Source organism: Eulemur rufifrons, chromosome 8 (assembly GCF_041146395.1).
Source record: "Eulemur rufifrons isolate Redbay chromosome 8, OSU_ERuf_1, whole genome shotgun sequence".
Lineage (NCBI taxonomy): Eukaryota > Metazoa > Chordata > Mammalia > Primates > Lemuridae > Eulemur > Eulemur rufifrons.
In genome coordinates this window covers 28,901,763-28,916,918 of record NC_090990.1, presented here as the reverse complement: position 1 = coordinate 28,916,918, position 15,156 = coordinate 28,901,763, and the positions used below count along the sequence as shown (strand labels likewise).

The window sequence follows — 15,156 nt, the reverse complement described above, 5'->3', positions numbered from 1 at the left end:
ACACTGTGAAAAGAACTGGGTGATATCACCTGATTTTAAAAAATAAACACTATCTTTTTAACATCTGGAAAAAACCAGGATACCCCCTCATTTTCAGAGATAAAAATTAAAATAACTAAAACTGTTCGACTTTAGTTCACTGAACAAGTTTAGATAGGAAATAAAAAAGCAACAGATAGTAACAATATTTTTGTTTTTATTTAATTAAACTGTGAACCCTAGAGAAATGAGCAATAACCTACCCATGATTTTAGCTTCAATATGAATAAGAAAAATGAATGTGAATTCACCTTTACATCTTCATCCAGTTTCATAATCTTCTTAATACGAGCCAGTGGGAGTTCCTGTACTCGGAAATCTTTCTGAAATGGCAACAAGAGGTGTGTAAACAGTGGTGACAATCAACAGGGTGGCAGAGCACGACAAGCAGCAGGAAACACTGCATGGTTTAGTCCCTTCCTTCAGGAAATATGGCAGAAGAGGAGGTAGGCGAAATGAAGAAAATACAAGCTCCAGACCAAAATTCTTTACTGAACCCATGCAGAGCTTCAAACAGTTAAAGGGTTTTAGGAAAAACTTATGATGGCCCCTAACAGTGCCCTCATGAAACACAGCCCCAAACAACATCAGGTTCTTTGCCTCCTCACAATATAGAGGTATATTACGAGTAGCTTCTTTTTTTCCAAGACAGTTTACCAGTCCGCAATATGTAAATTAAAATGAGATTTCTGCCTCAGGGCATTCCTCTAAATTGCCAGTTTTTCTTCTATTCAGAGACTACAAGGGCAAGTGCCAGCAATACCTGACCACAGTGACCCACAGTTTTTTACAGCTGATGGCCTTTGCACTAACCTGACAACAGAAATGGGGGAGGCGCTGTTTGCTCATCACAGCAGCAATGGTTTTGTCTCCAAAATGTGCTTCAGGGTGGAGGTAGAGAGGTAGGGGAAAAGGGTGAGGGTGAATTTATTAGAGCTGCCTTTTAGCAACAATTCTGCTACTTTTTCCTTAACAAACAGGCCTACGGTGGGGAGAACCACATAACTTCACCGTGGATGGGATTTAGGAAAGAGCTTTTTGACCAGTACTACTCAATTATTTGCCATTTAGGCCCTTTTTTGTCTTATTTTGAAACTACTGATTTTTAAAAACCCATGCCCAATGATGGATGCAATTCTAGAAATAAAAATCAATTTTGAGTTTCAGAGCTGCAATGAAGAGAAAGGTGCAAAGGCAGAGATTAGCTAAAATCAGCAAAATCTCTACTGGGACCAGGTGTCAAATGATTGATTCTATAAGTGGTCTGAAATGTGACTCACCAAACCCAATATGCTCACCTGGGAATTTGCATCATCACATTATGGAAGCAGTAGCTATTATTTGAGACTTGATGTAATTAACAAGCATAAGTGAACTATTTTCCCCAGACCAACAGAAAACTGCAAATACATGTCAAAGAAGGCATTTTGGAAAAACATCACTAGTCTTCCCAGAATCCATTTTATGATTACAGAAAGAAGCAACTATAAGGATAAAATATACACCAAGACATCTAATGTCTCACAACAAACCCAACAAGCTGCTCGGCTACCACTCTGCTCTACAAACTGCAAATACCAATTTTTCATCTTTTCCTTTTCCAAATTAGGTATCAGTATTTTCCAAAAAGCTTCTACTAAACTAAGCCTGGAGTGACACAGACTTAGAAGTCCAACTTATTAAAATTTCACCAAAAGCAGACAGCAGGGTATACCGATTCTGTTCTTATTTTTTCCTCCTCCTCTTTGATTTACTCCTTCAAGCAACTCAAGTAATAGTGAATGTATGATACCTACTATTATCAAAGATACAAATCGATTCCTACCTTTGAAAAGCTTGAAGTTTGTCAAAGATAGTCACATAAAAACATTATAATCCCCTATCCGATATGGAGTGGGGAGGAGTGTAAAACCCCACAGGGACACAAAGAAGGGAATAACCAGCTAGCAATGAGGGGCTGCAGAGAAAGAGAGGAGTTGTGAAATATTCCATAGAGGGGATGACATGTCAATCGTGTGTAAAAGATGCTGAGAATTTGCCTGTTGAAAAAGTATGAGAATGTTATTCAGACAGTGGGAACAGCAAGCACAGAAGCACAGATGCACAAAAAACCCAGCCCATTTAAGTTTTAGACGTATGACCTGAGTGCAGAGGGGAGCAGCAGAAAAAAGAATGTTGGACTGGGGTCAGATCCTGAAGAAATTTTTTAAAAGGTTTAATCACAGAAATCAATCACCGGTCTTCCTTCTTGTGTGGCATATCACAGAAGATGATGATGATGCTACACAGAAATGCCAGAGAGAAGCCTAGGGATGATAATTCTCCTGGAAGGCCTCCCATCACGACACATACAGCACAAGATCATGACGAAAAAATTATGACCACTCTCTTGCATGTGTGCTCTCATTTGGCTTGGTTGTTTAATAGTGTAATTTCCACAAGACTGTTCCATGATTACTTAATCAAAGCCAAAGCTGATAAAAAGACCTCCTTCTCCAACTTGAACAAGTAAAATATTACTTTAGAAGTTCTATGAGACTTTTTTAAAAAGAGATGGAGTCTCACTGTTGCCCAGGCTGGAGCACAGTGGTGTGATCACAGTTCACTGCAGCCTTGAACTCTTAGGCTCAAGAGAGCCTCCTGAGTAGGGAGGGCTACAGGTATGTGCCACCACCCCCAGCTAATTTTTAAATTTTTTGTGGAGACAGGGTCTTGCTATGGTGGCCTAGGCTGGTCCCAAACTATTGGCCTTAAGCAATCCTCCCATCTTAGCCTTTCAAAGTACTGGGATTACAAGTGTGAGCCGCCGTGCTCAGCCTTTATGAGACTATTCCTTAATCAAAAGCAACAAGAAAGAGTCAAGAATAAGGAGATTATATCATTTCCACCTTGCAGAGGTATAAAATGAGGCAGAAATTTATAACAAAGCTCTGCTTTAAGCCCCCCACCCCAAACCTTTTCTTTTGTGAGAAACTACCTTTCCATGTTCCTCAAACTTTGAGATCTCAAGAGGCAGCGTGTGAAAAGTGGATCTTGAGATGTGTATATGTGGTTCATCACCAACAATCCTCAGTTTTCTATGATCCTATCCTACTTTCCAGTCACAAGAAAGGGTTTATAATAAGCTTGATGCAGAGGGGAGTCCCTCCACTATCAGTAGACTGAGGCCCACTAAATGGGCTTTCAATTCATGCTCCCCACATCACTGGCAACCATGCAACTGATGCAAGTAATATTTAACTTCTTCTCCAGATGCTGATCCAAGTATAACAACAATTGACACATACAGTTTTTTCTACTTTTGGGAGTGATATTGGTAAGCAGAAGAGCAGATTCTCTCTCAGAGCATTCTCACGTTCCTGACCACAACCAAAGAACTATACTAAAAATGCTGCCATCTGAAACTGCTGAGTTTCAAGATGAATTCAAGTCGGAATTCATTCAATGAGAGTTTGGAGCCAAAGAAAAGTCAATGGGGTCTCAGGCTGCACGAAGGAACATCCAGAGTTTCAAATTATGATGAGGAATCTTTTCCAGACCTACCTAGTCAAGCACTCCAGCAAAGTCAAGATTCTAAATCTCTTGAAAGCAATGATTCTCAACCTTGGCTGCATGTCAGAATCACCTGGAAAGCTTTTGAAAAACAAGATGCCTGAGCTCTCCTCTAGACCAACCAAATCAGGAACTCTAAGTGGTAAAGTCCTGGCATCATTTTTTTGAAAACTCCCCTGGTGACTATGACACAAGTGAGGGTTAAGGACCACTGCTTTAAAGCCTTGCTACTCAAAGTGTGGTCCTTAGACCAGCTATGGCATCACCTGGGAACTCAAAAGAAATGCAGAGGCCGGGTGCAGTGGCTCACGCCTGTAATCCCAGCACTCTGGGAGGCCAATGCGGGTGGATCGCTCGAGGTCAAGAGTTGGAGACCAGCCTGAGCAAATAGAAAGAAATTATCTGGCCAACTAAATATATATATAGAAAAAATTAGCTGGGCATGGTGGCGCATGCCTGTAGTTCCAGCTACTCGGGAGGCTGAGACAGGAGGATCGCTTGAGCCCAGGAGTTTGAGGTTGCTGTGAGCTAGGCTGACACCACAGCACTCACTCTAGCCCAGGCAACAGAGTGAGACTCTGTCTCAAAAAAAAAAAAAAGAAAAAAAAAAAGAAATGCAGAATCTCAGGCTCCCTCCAAACCTACTAAATCGGAATCAGTATTTTAACAAGATCTTCCCTCATGTGGTCCATATAGACAAAAGTGTGAGAAGCACTGCTCTACAGGAAGAGCTCATACAGCACAGGACCTATTTTGTAATAGTCCACCAACCTTTACCACCAAGTTCTTGTTTAAATGGTTATCTGATTTGACTGTAATGTTAGAAATTCATCATGCAATCTGGAGGCACTGAGGAATGAAAAGATGAAACTGTTAGTTAAAAGAACCTAGGCATTAAATTACAGCTAACTGAAGGCTGAATGGGATGCAGAGAATAAGTTAGTGGGGGGTTAGACTTTTCTTTTCAAGATTCAGCATCCTTCTCTGCCTCACAAGCTCCCAAGAAGGCAAAGTTAGCTTTGTCTTCCCCACTTTTAAAGAGGCCCAGTAGGGTAAAACTCAACACCAAGAAGTCTGCTACTTGACGTTCTCAGAGCTCTGCTCAGCAGGAATATAGTATTTTACATAATCACTCTGATACACAATCATTCTGGTATGGTTGGTTAAACCAACTTCAACCCTAGCTGAATACCACCTGGATTTATAGACAGTTACACAGCTTTTAAGAGTTATGAGAGCAAGCTGAGATTAAAGAGAAATTGTTTTTGCAGGACTCAGACCAAAATGACTGAGGCCAGTATTTCTAACACATAATGAAATATCACCCAGCAAACTTCCATTACTTGTTTTTGGAACAATCTGTGTTCCAGTCTTAGAGAGACCACAACATTTTATGAATATACTCATAAGTTTTATTTATGTTTGGGTAGTTTAAACATGATGGATTTTTAAAATCTGTTTGAAATTTTTAGGTGTCAACCTAAGAGACTATGACATATCTCACGAAGTTTGGTTTTAAGTAATGTTGAGCTCTGGAAAGCCACAGACTAAATACTAAAACATTTGGCCCTACACAGGCATCGTGTATTGTAGTCCTGAGCAGGGGGGAAAATAAGAGTTATACAAAGGGAAATTACCCTGACTTAACTGGGCTTCATTTTCACTCAAACTTGGAACTGATATTGCTTTCCACTAAATCTGAAGTAGAAGAGTCTGATTCATTCAGATATTTATTGTACATCTACTATACGCCAGACATTGTTCTAAGCATCTGATGTAAAAGACACAGAACAGCAGAGGTCTAGGAGTCTTTTTTAAGGGTCACTGGAAAAAAATTTTAGTCATCAATAGAAGAATGAGTAAAGACAACTTCCTCTTTACTCATCTTTCTCTTCACTCACAAAACCTGAGCCAAAACTGAACCCCTCAAAGTAATTCTCTTTTAACTTCTGATAAACCAGATGTCTAGGTACTAAAATTTGGTCAACACCAGAATCTGCTTTATTGGCAATCAAACTTGAAAAGTAAACCAAGTAGGTTGCAAATCAAAGCCCGGGGTCTGGAAGAGATATTTACACACTCGTGTACATAGCAGCACTATTCACAATAGCCAAGCGGTAGAAGCAACCCAAATGTCCATCAACAGATAAAGAGATAAACAAAATGTGGTATGAATGATGAACCTTAAAGACATCACACTAAGTGAAATAAGCCAAAGTCACAAAAAGACCAAAACAGATATTCCTCTACTTACAATGGGGTTATGTCCCAATAAACCCATCATAAGTTGAAAATATTCTAAGCTAAAAATGCACTTAATATATCTAACCTACCAAACATCATAGCCTAGCCTACCTTAAAACATGCTCAGAACACTTACATTAGCTTACAGTTGGGCAAAATCATCTAACACAAAACCTATTTTATAATAAAGCGCTGGCTATCTTATTGAATTTTTATTGAATTTATTGAACTTTATTGAATTCTGTACTGAAAGTGAAAAAAACAAAATAGCTATATGGGTACCCAAACAGTTTCTCCTGAATGTGTATTGCTTTTGGATGACTGTAAAGTGGGAAAATTCTTATGTCAAACCATTATAAGTAGGAGACCATCTGTGCTATACGATTCCAATTTATGTGAGGTATCTAAAGTAGTCAAATTCAAAGAAACAGAAAGTAGAATGGCGGTTACCAGGGGCCGGAGTTGTTTAATAAGTATAGCGTTTCAGTTCTGCAATATGAAAAAATTCTGGAGATTGTTTCGTGAATATACTTAACACTTACTGAAGTGCACATTTAAAAATGGTTAAGGTGGTAAATTTTATGTGCTTCTTTTTTTTTTATCACAACTAAAAAAAAATAAAATAAAATTCAAAACCCAAAAAAATACAGAAAAGTTAAGTGTTGAACTTAAACCTCCAGAGTTTATCTGGCCACTTGTCTGATTCTCAATTTGTCTCTCTGGGCTTAAGCTGGTATGCAAACTTGATGCCTTGGCCTAGTCCCACCACATCCCAGGAGGGCATCAGTTTTACACCAAGCTGACCGCAGAACTAAAACCCGATAAGCTTAACCCTGAGATTTATCCCCCTAAAATATGAACAAAACACTACATTTTTTACTTTGTAATTTCATTTTTTCCTCTCTTTTCTTTTATATCTGAGTCAGTATAAGTAACTACCACCTTTAGACTAGGGGAAGGAAACAATGACTTTCCAGTGGAAATTCACTCTGAACACTCTAAGAAAGGCCAAGCCAAATTCAACTGCTGAAAACCTCCCGTATAAACAAACACAACTCCCAGGTACATCTAAAATATGAATTCCCTGAAGTCAGTGGGCATGTATCACAATAAGTTATAATATTTTATCTCATTCATTACTTGCTTATAGCCTATCTCACCAGAATGTATGTTCCATGAGTACAATGATCTTGTCTGTCTGGTTCACTACTAGATCCACAGTATCTAGCATAGCCACAGTAGGTGCAAAGCATGTATTTGTTGAGTGAACAAATAAACTGACCTTGTATATCAGAGGTTAAACACCATTAACCCTAAGGAATTGCAACATTAGTTCTATATCAGGAAGGAATCTCGTGTCTGTTCTGCCAGGATGCTAATACCTCCAGGGCAGGAATAACACATCCAACACAGGGAGCTCTTCAGTATTTGCTAAAATGACACCAAATGGAACATTCATCATTCAGAATATAATACTGTATTCTGAAAATATTCCAATTCTAACTCGTCTCACCTTCTGCTACCACTCTCATACCACATACTTTACTCCTATCCTCAACCTCTACTAACCACACAGTAACATCTAGCCACTCTGAATTTCTTGATGTTTCTCTAAATATAAAGCCCTCCATTGTGGGCCTCCATGCCTTTATGCATGTCCTATTCTCTGCCAAAGATATATTATCCCATCCTTTCCATCTTTCCATCTAGTGAATGCTTACTCATTATTTCAAGACTCAACAAAAATGTTCCCTTTCCTTAAAGCCTTCCCCAACTCACCAAAGAGAAATATCCTCTGTGCTTCCATAGCACTTTGACTTTTACTGCCTCAAGATTCATCACTGTGCCTGACACAGCAAGTATTTAATAAATATCTGCTTTCTAAATGACTCTGGTTGTAATTACCAGACTGTAAGCTCCTCAAGGGCCAGGATTCTACTGGATTCTTCTATGTCAGTGGTTCTCAACAGGGGATGACTTTAGCCCAAAAAGACATTTGCCAATGTCTGGAGGTGTTTCTACTGGCATCTAGCGAGTAGAGGCCAGGGATGCTGCTAAACATCCCATAATGCACAAGACAGCCCCTTACAAGAAAGAATTATCTGGCTCCAAATGTCAACAATGCTGCTGTTGAGAAACCTTGATCTAAATGTATCTTTTAACACCCAGAAAGAATACCTGGCTCCCAATAGATGTGCTGTTGAACATATTGCCCAGTGGTTTTCACAATTTGACAGAGCCACTAAATAAGACCCAAGAAATAAGCTATAGCTACTGAAGGAAAGTGAGATCTCTGCTTTTCTACATTTCCTAAAAGATATGCCTCACATTAAACTACCCCCAAGTCAAAGCATCTGCTACACACCCACATGCCTAAGGAAAGCCACTAAGATATAAAAGATAGCCTTGTAGTTACCTCACCTAAGGTAAATTATATTTTCATTTTCCTAATCAGGGTAGGAATGAACTACGCCTTTGTCAATGTGCTTGAAATTAAAGATGTTTTTAGTCTAAGTTTTGGTTAATCATCCCATAGCTCTTCACATTCTTTAAAAAAGTTTCTCGGCCGGGCGCGGTGGCTCACGCCTGTAATCCTAGCACTCTGGGAGGCCGAGGCGGGTGGATTGCTCGAGGTCAGGAGTTCGAGACCAGCCTGAGCGAGACCCCGTCTCTACTAAAAATAGAAAGACATTATATGGACAACTAAAAATCTATATAGAAAAAATTAGCCGGGCATAGTGGCGCATGCCTGTAGTCCCAGCTACTTGGGAGGCTGAGGCAGTAGGATCGCTTAAGCCGAGGAGTCTGAGGTTGCTGTGAGCTAAGCTGACGCCACGGCACTCACTCTAGCCTGGGCAACAAAGTGAGACTCTGTCTCAACAAAAAAAAAAAAAAAAAAAAAAGTTTCTCAATCTTCCTTACCACTGTTAAATTCCGGATTTCTTCCATGACACGAGGCCAGAAGGACTGTAGGCTTTGCTGGGCATCACTGCTGCTAGTACCACCAAATCCTCCTTCTGTGGACATTTCGATAACTGAAAATAAGCACATAAACAAAACACGTTAGAAATAATAACGTCAGACTTTCTGTCCAAGTAAGTCATTTGTATCTTTCTCTGTGGAGTTTTCACTAATTCATTCAATTTTTCAGTCTGATAAGGTATATAATTGTGCTGAAGAGATTTTTAGCACAGACTTAAATCTTAACACAAACATTTGGAGGAAAGTTTTTCCTTCTACTAGCATATATCACAGACACTATCAAAGAACTCCAACTAGAAAACTCACAGTTGCTAGAAATCCAAACTGAAATCCTAATGTGAATCAGGGTTTTTAACTTCTTATGCAGGTGGGGGTGGGGTGAGGAAAGTATTTTGTGCCCTAGTTCAGTCCATAATTTTCTTTGGTTTGTTTCTTTTTTTTGGAGACAGAGTCTCACTTTGTTGCCCGGGCTAGAGTGCCAGGGCGTCAGCCTAGCTCACAGCAACCTCAAACTCCTGGGCTGAAGTAATCCTTCTGCCTCAGCCTCCCGAGTAGCTGGGACTACAGGCATGCGCCACCATGCCCGGCTAATTTTTTCTACATATTTTTAGTTGTCCAGATAATTTCTTCCTATTTTTAGTAGAGATGGGGTCTCGCTCTTGCTCAGGCTGGTCTCGAACTCTTGAGCTCAAATGATCCACCCGCCTCGGCCTCCCGGAGTGCTAGGATTACAGGTGTGAGCTACTATGCCCGACCTAGTCCATAACTTTCAATGCCATTCCCTGCAAAGCTTTTTTAAGTTCTCTATGGCTTTTCATACTCTATGACATAGCCTTCAGCAAATATTTTAAGGTCCCCAGTGATTAACACCGTACAGAAATGTAAGCCTAAAGTCTTTAAAAAAAAGAGCCAAGCTGGGCGTGATGCATGCACCTGTAATCTGAGGGAGAGGATCAGTGGAACCCAGGTGTTTGAAGCCAGCCTGGGGACAACATAGCAAGACCTTGTCTCTTAAATAAAAAAAAAAAAAAAAAAAAGAGAGAGAGAGAGACAAGTTTTAGACACTGAGGTCCCATATCTCTGGGGCTACTGATTATTATTCTTTCTAATCTCAAGTAAATCTGCCTCCAAGGACATAAAAGTGCTGAAGACTAGGCCAATAACTGAGTAGGTTAACATGAAGTCTCTGAACTGAAACTACTTGCCAGTTCTTTCCTAATCTGAACCTTCTTATTAGGCATAAAGCCAAACACAGCATACCAGCAACAGGAAGTTTTAAAGATAGTTGAAAAACAATGGGGAATTAAAATTAGGATAGAGAAGAGGGTCAGAATTTGCACTTAGTCAACTGCTTTGTGATAGAGGAAGATGAGTAAGGACCCCACATCAGGTATAACTATAGATAATATGAGTATCCCTTATCTGAAATGCTTTCAAACAGAAGTGTTTTAGATTTTGGATTTTCTGGATTTGGGGGTAAGTTTGTATTATACTTACCAGCTGAACATCCTAAATCTGAAAATCCAAAATTCAAAATGCTCCAATGAACACTTCCTTTGAACGTCATGTTGGCACTCAAAAAGTTTCAGATGTCAAAGCATTTCAGATTTTGGATTTTCAGATTAAAGGTATTCAACCTGTATTGTAATGTCTTAAAAGATTTATGGGATGAAAGTAAAAAGAAAAAAAGAAAAAAAAAAAAAACCCTCCAGATGGCTTAAATGCTTATCTGGCAAATACTTAAATGCAAGAAACAGTTTAATTAAATGCAAAGAATGAGAAACGTAGTGATTTCCTAAGAATTTCTATTCTGGGGAATTATTTGAAAAGGTTTAACATGCCAGTGACAGGATGCTGGCGAAGAGCTATGTGAGTCATTAAGAACTAATTCTGAGGGGCTGAAAGAAAAGCACCAAAGCCAGGTATCACATGACCAAGTGTGTTACTTTCCAGGCTCCATGTGGATGCATGCTGAGCTGATCACTCTCCATCAGCAAAGTGGAATGAGGGCTGGTAACTTTAGGTTTCGCCTGTGTGGATGTTCAGTTTACTCTTAAATGTTTACCTGAGATTGTCCCAGGGGTCTAATTTTTTCTTTTCTTTTTCCTTCTAAAGGAAATGATGAGAGGAAAGAAATGGAAGGAAAACAAGTGTACAATCTTCAAAGCAGATTTCACTCTGGTGTAATGACATCAGTGGGTGATGATGTAATGGGAAAAAGTTTGGAGCCAATTTCTGGTGCTGGAGGCCTATAAACAGCTCTCTATACATCAACAGAAACTCTTAAGTACCTGGGATGCAATATGATCTTGGTGTTTCTGAAGGGAGTTAAAGGAAGTGTTGAATCATAGTTGGAATTGACTAGATAAAATCTTGAATCCTAAATAACTAAGATCCCCTCAACTCAACTCTTATGACATTTTCATTTATTACCACATGCACATGACCTATACACTACTCTCTCAGATGTACTGAGAACAAAGAAATCAAGGTAATCCAGAGAAGTTTACTTATTTATTAACAGTTTCCTACCTCATGACAATGAAGAACGTGAGACTCAATCTAACTTTGTAAAAATGGGGCAAATAAAAAAATCTTCCTGGAAATAAAAATAATTATCAAAAAACTTTGATCAGTCTCCAAACAACTGTGTAGTCAATAGATCATGAATGAATCTTTGGCTGGCTCAGAGCCACACACTGTTGTAAGTCGGAGTCGGGTACAAAACAGAAGTTAGCAAATTTTTCTGGAACTGAAAATGTATTAAAGGGTAAGTTTTAAAATTGGGACGCTCATCTCCATTAGAAAATTCCAAATGGATAATGGCAAATAATGCAAGTCAATAATAATGTCCTTTATATTTACTGCATCATAGAAGTTTAGGACTGAAAAAAAGACATCAAGAGACACTCAGGCCCATCCCTCTATATAATGCTCACAGCTCCTCTTCACCCTCTGCTCCCCCACCACCACTCCGTTCTACCTTAAGTGGTCATTCAGCTTAAATTTGAGTACCTCCCTCTCCAGTTCTAGGAAACTGGCTTACTGGTAACACATTCTTTCCCATCTTTGGATAGCTCTGACTGTTCTTCTTTACATTAAGTTTAATTTACAAGCGAAGTTCCATTTGAGCTTTCAATTTAGAGTTACAGCCTTTATGATTTTTCCATCCAGCGACCTCTTTTTATAATTCCTGGCTTCAAAAGACAAAGGTCCCCCATCAGGGATACAAGATCCTCTCACACGGAAAAAGAAAAAAAAGTTTAGAGCATGTTTTCTAGCATCTTTGCAGAGATTATTAGTAATATCTTTTGGAAGAACATAAATTGTTACTGTAAATTCCTCGAAAAGGTGAGTACTTTTATTCAAAAGCCTTTCCTTAAAGCAGATCCATTCTTTGCATGGAATTTTAAAAATTAGACCAAATGTCAAGCAGTAAGTCTTATTAAAAACAAATTAGTGGTCTGATATTTTCTCATGGAGGCATGATTTAACTAAAATTATAAAACCTAACCATTCATCTTCCAATTCAGAACCATGAGCCAAATAAATCTCTTTTATTAAAAACAAAACCCAAAAACTAATCATAAACAAAAACAAATTTTCCTGGCCAAACACTCCAACAAATTAAAAAATATAAAGCAACCTTAATCATCACCCCTATTTTATTTTATTTACTTAGATACAGGGTCTCACTCTGCAGCGCAGACTGGAGTGCAGTGACATTACAGCTCACTGCAACCTCAATCTCCTTAGGCTCAAGCAATCTTCCCACCTCAGCCTCCTGGGACTACCTGGGACTACAGGCACACACCACCACGCTTGGTAGTTTTTTAAAATTTTTTTATAGAGATAGGGTATTGCTATGTTGCCCGGGCTGGTCTTGAACTCCTGGCCTCAAACGACCCTCCCACCTTGTCCTCCCAAAGTGCTGGGATTAGAGGTGTGATCCACCGCACCATGCCCACCTCTTATTTTAATAATGCATTAATTGCAAATGAATTGATATTGCTACAGAAGTAGCCCATTTACAACATCTGCAGCCCATGGAAAATGTGCTGGGTTCATCTTCTAACGTATGAGAGAAGGCATGTATTTAAAAGTAAGAAGAGATTTATTTCAGGATCCTTTTCATTCCATGTTAAATCTCTAACACTGTATAAAGTTACACATTTATATAAAGTTGACAAGGACAAAACTGTCTTAAGACCAAGCCACGTTAGCTTAGATCACTCTTATGAGAAATGCAATATAGAACTTCCCAAATATAATTTATTATTAATATTAGATTTATTATTCATCTTCATTAATTACTTTATAAATACTTGAATAAGGCTATCTAACTGTTTAATAAAGACTTCAGGATGAGTTGATGTACTGAACAGCTGTTGTTGCTGGAAGTAATCTCAGTTTCCAGTATCTATTAACTTACATGTTTTTTTTTTTTAAAAGACTGCTTTCCAAAGCTAGAAAGGGAAGAATCAAAGTCCATCATGAAAAGATTTTTTCTACAATGCTGAACTCAATTGGTATCTCTCTACAAAGTCTTCTCTAAATGTCACTACCTGGAAGTGGTCCTTCCTTCTTGTGAACCTTAAGAGCCTTTGATCTACACCTCTCTTTCTGCCCTCACCAAACCTTGTACAATCATTATTAATGTGTATATCTTATTTCCCCTCCTGGTGTACAAGCTCCTTGAGAGTCGTATCTGCATATAATTCATCCCTGGATGCCTCATAGCACCTAGTACAGTCTAACAACTAATTACTCCTGAGTGAGAGGGCAAGAGAGTAGTTGGGTATGGCCTTTCTGAGAAAAGGGGCATCTTAGAAAGCTTGGCCCTGGAATGGGCTTATTGGGATTACCTGACCAACCAAAGGAAATGGTTATACAAACTATTCTAGGAAGCTCAGAATAAATAAAGCTCTCTCCGGGCACTTAAAGCAAAAGGGACTACAATCAGAAATCTACCGGAAGCTGACTTCCCTAAGTGGATTTAAGATAAAAGGGAATGACAGAAAGGACACATACACACATCCAAGAAGGTCCTGGAAGCTGCAAGACAGATTAGAAAGCTGGAAACATGGGTGCATACCATTCCCAAGTATAAATCTTTTGAAAGTCAGAACCTCTTCAGAAAGGTGACCAGGACAGATTAGCAAAGTTTGAAAAATTAATGACAATAGCTACACAGGAGGAGGATAAATACCTCTGGCCATCTATTAGCAAAAAGATAAGAAAATCATGAAGTAAAATGATTCAATCAGACCACTCAAAGAGTGGGGAATCTAGTTTAGCTGTTACTTTAATATCCAGTTACTCTTAATTATTCTTGAAGAAAGGAAGAAAAAGACCTCAGGAGTTTTCAAAACATCCCTAAAGCGAAGTGCTCCTCCTTTTAAGATTCTCTTGGAAATCTCTCAAGCTCTTGCTCTTCACCAGGTACCACGCTTGCCAAATCTTCCCTTAGTGATATGCCTGGGTGTGGAACAGGATGTATCAAAATTACCAACCTCATAAATACAAAGAAATTTAAGGTTTTATTGCACTATTACCTGGTTTCTAAAACTCTGTACCTTTAGGCTTTAGTTCTCTATTCTTTGGCATGTTACTTCATTCTTTATACTAAAGTCTTTTATAATACGCCTAAACAAACAATACAGCTCTTTGAAGTAAATAAAACCAAATAGATGTTGGAAGATAATACCTAAAAATATAACATCACGACAACTGTTCAAGGAAAACAGACCACAGGAAGCTTCTCTACAATGAAGCCTAATTCTTGACTAATGCTGCTTCCCATTGAAGTACAGTAAGTCCTCCATTAGTGTCCTCAATAGGTTCTTGGAAACTGCAACTTAAGCAAGACAACATATAATGAAACCAATTTTACCACAGGCTAACTGATATAAGTAAAAATTAAGTAAAAACCAAAACACTTCTAATATTGAACACTGACACAAATGCGAGCTATACATACAGTTAAGGAAGATTAATAAAAACAAGTAACATAATTATTTATCCAATTATTCCAGTACAGGGTCGCAGGTGGCTGGAGTTTACCCCAACAGCTCAGGGTACAAGGCGGGAAACTTCCCTGGACAGAACACCATTCCATCACAGAGAGCACTTACACACACCCACACACTCTCAGACCGGGATGATTCAGACGTGCCAATTAACTGACCCTGTACATCTTTGAGATGTGGGAGAAAACTGGAGTACCAAGGAAAACCCACACAGACTTGGGGAGACCGGGAAAACTTCACACAGACCCAGATTCCTGGCCCCAGTCAGGAATTGATTTTTTTTTTTCCTCATCAACATTATAATGAAATG

The 15,156-nt window shown here is 38.9% G+C and overlaps 1 protein-coding gene across 6 annotated transcripts in view; it reads right to left on the bottom strand.

Annotated features, from left to right (window-relative positions):
- Positions 1 to 15,156, bottom strand: part of NFYC (nuclear transcription factor Y subunit gamma) — a 73,249-nt gene that overhangs the window by 24,951 nt on the left and 33,142 nt on the right. For all 6 annotated transcript variants that reach the window (XM_069479793.1, XM_069479795.1, XM_069479796.1 and 3 more), the window contains exons 2-3: positions 8,758 to 8,870; positions 291 to 362 (exon numbers count right to left, since the gene is read on the bottom strand). In XM_069479793.1, the coding sequence (XP_069335894.1) occupies positions 291 to 362; positions 8,758 to 8,862 (177 nt within the window). In that variant the 5' untranslated portion in view covers positions 8,863 to 8,870. The remainder of the gene's footprint in view (positions 1 to 290; positions 363 to 8,757; positions 8,871 to 15,156) is intronic.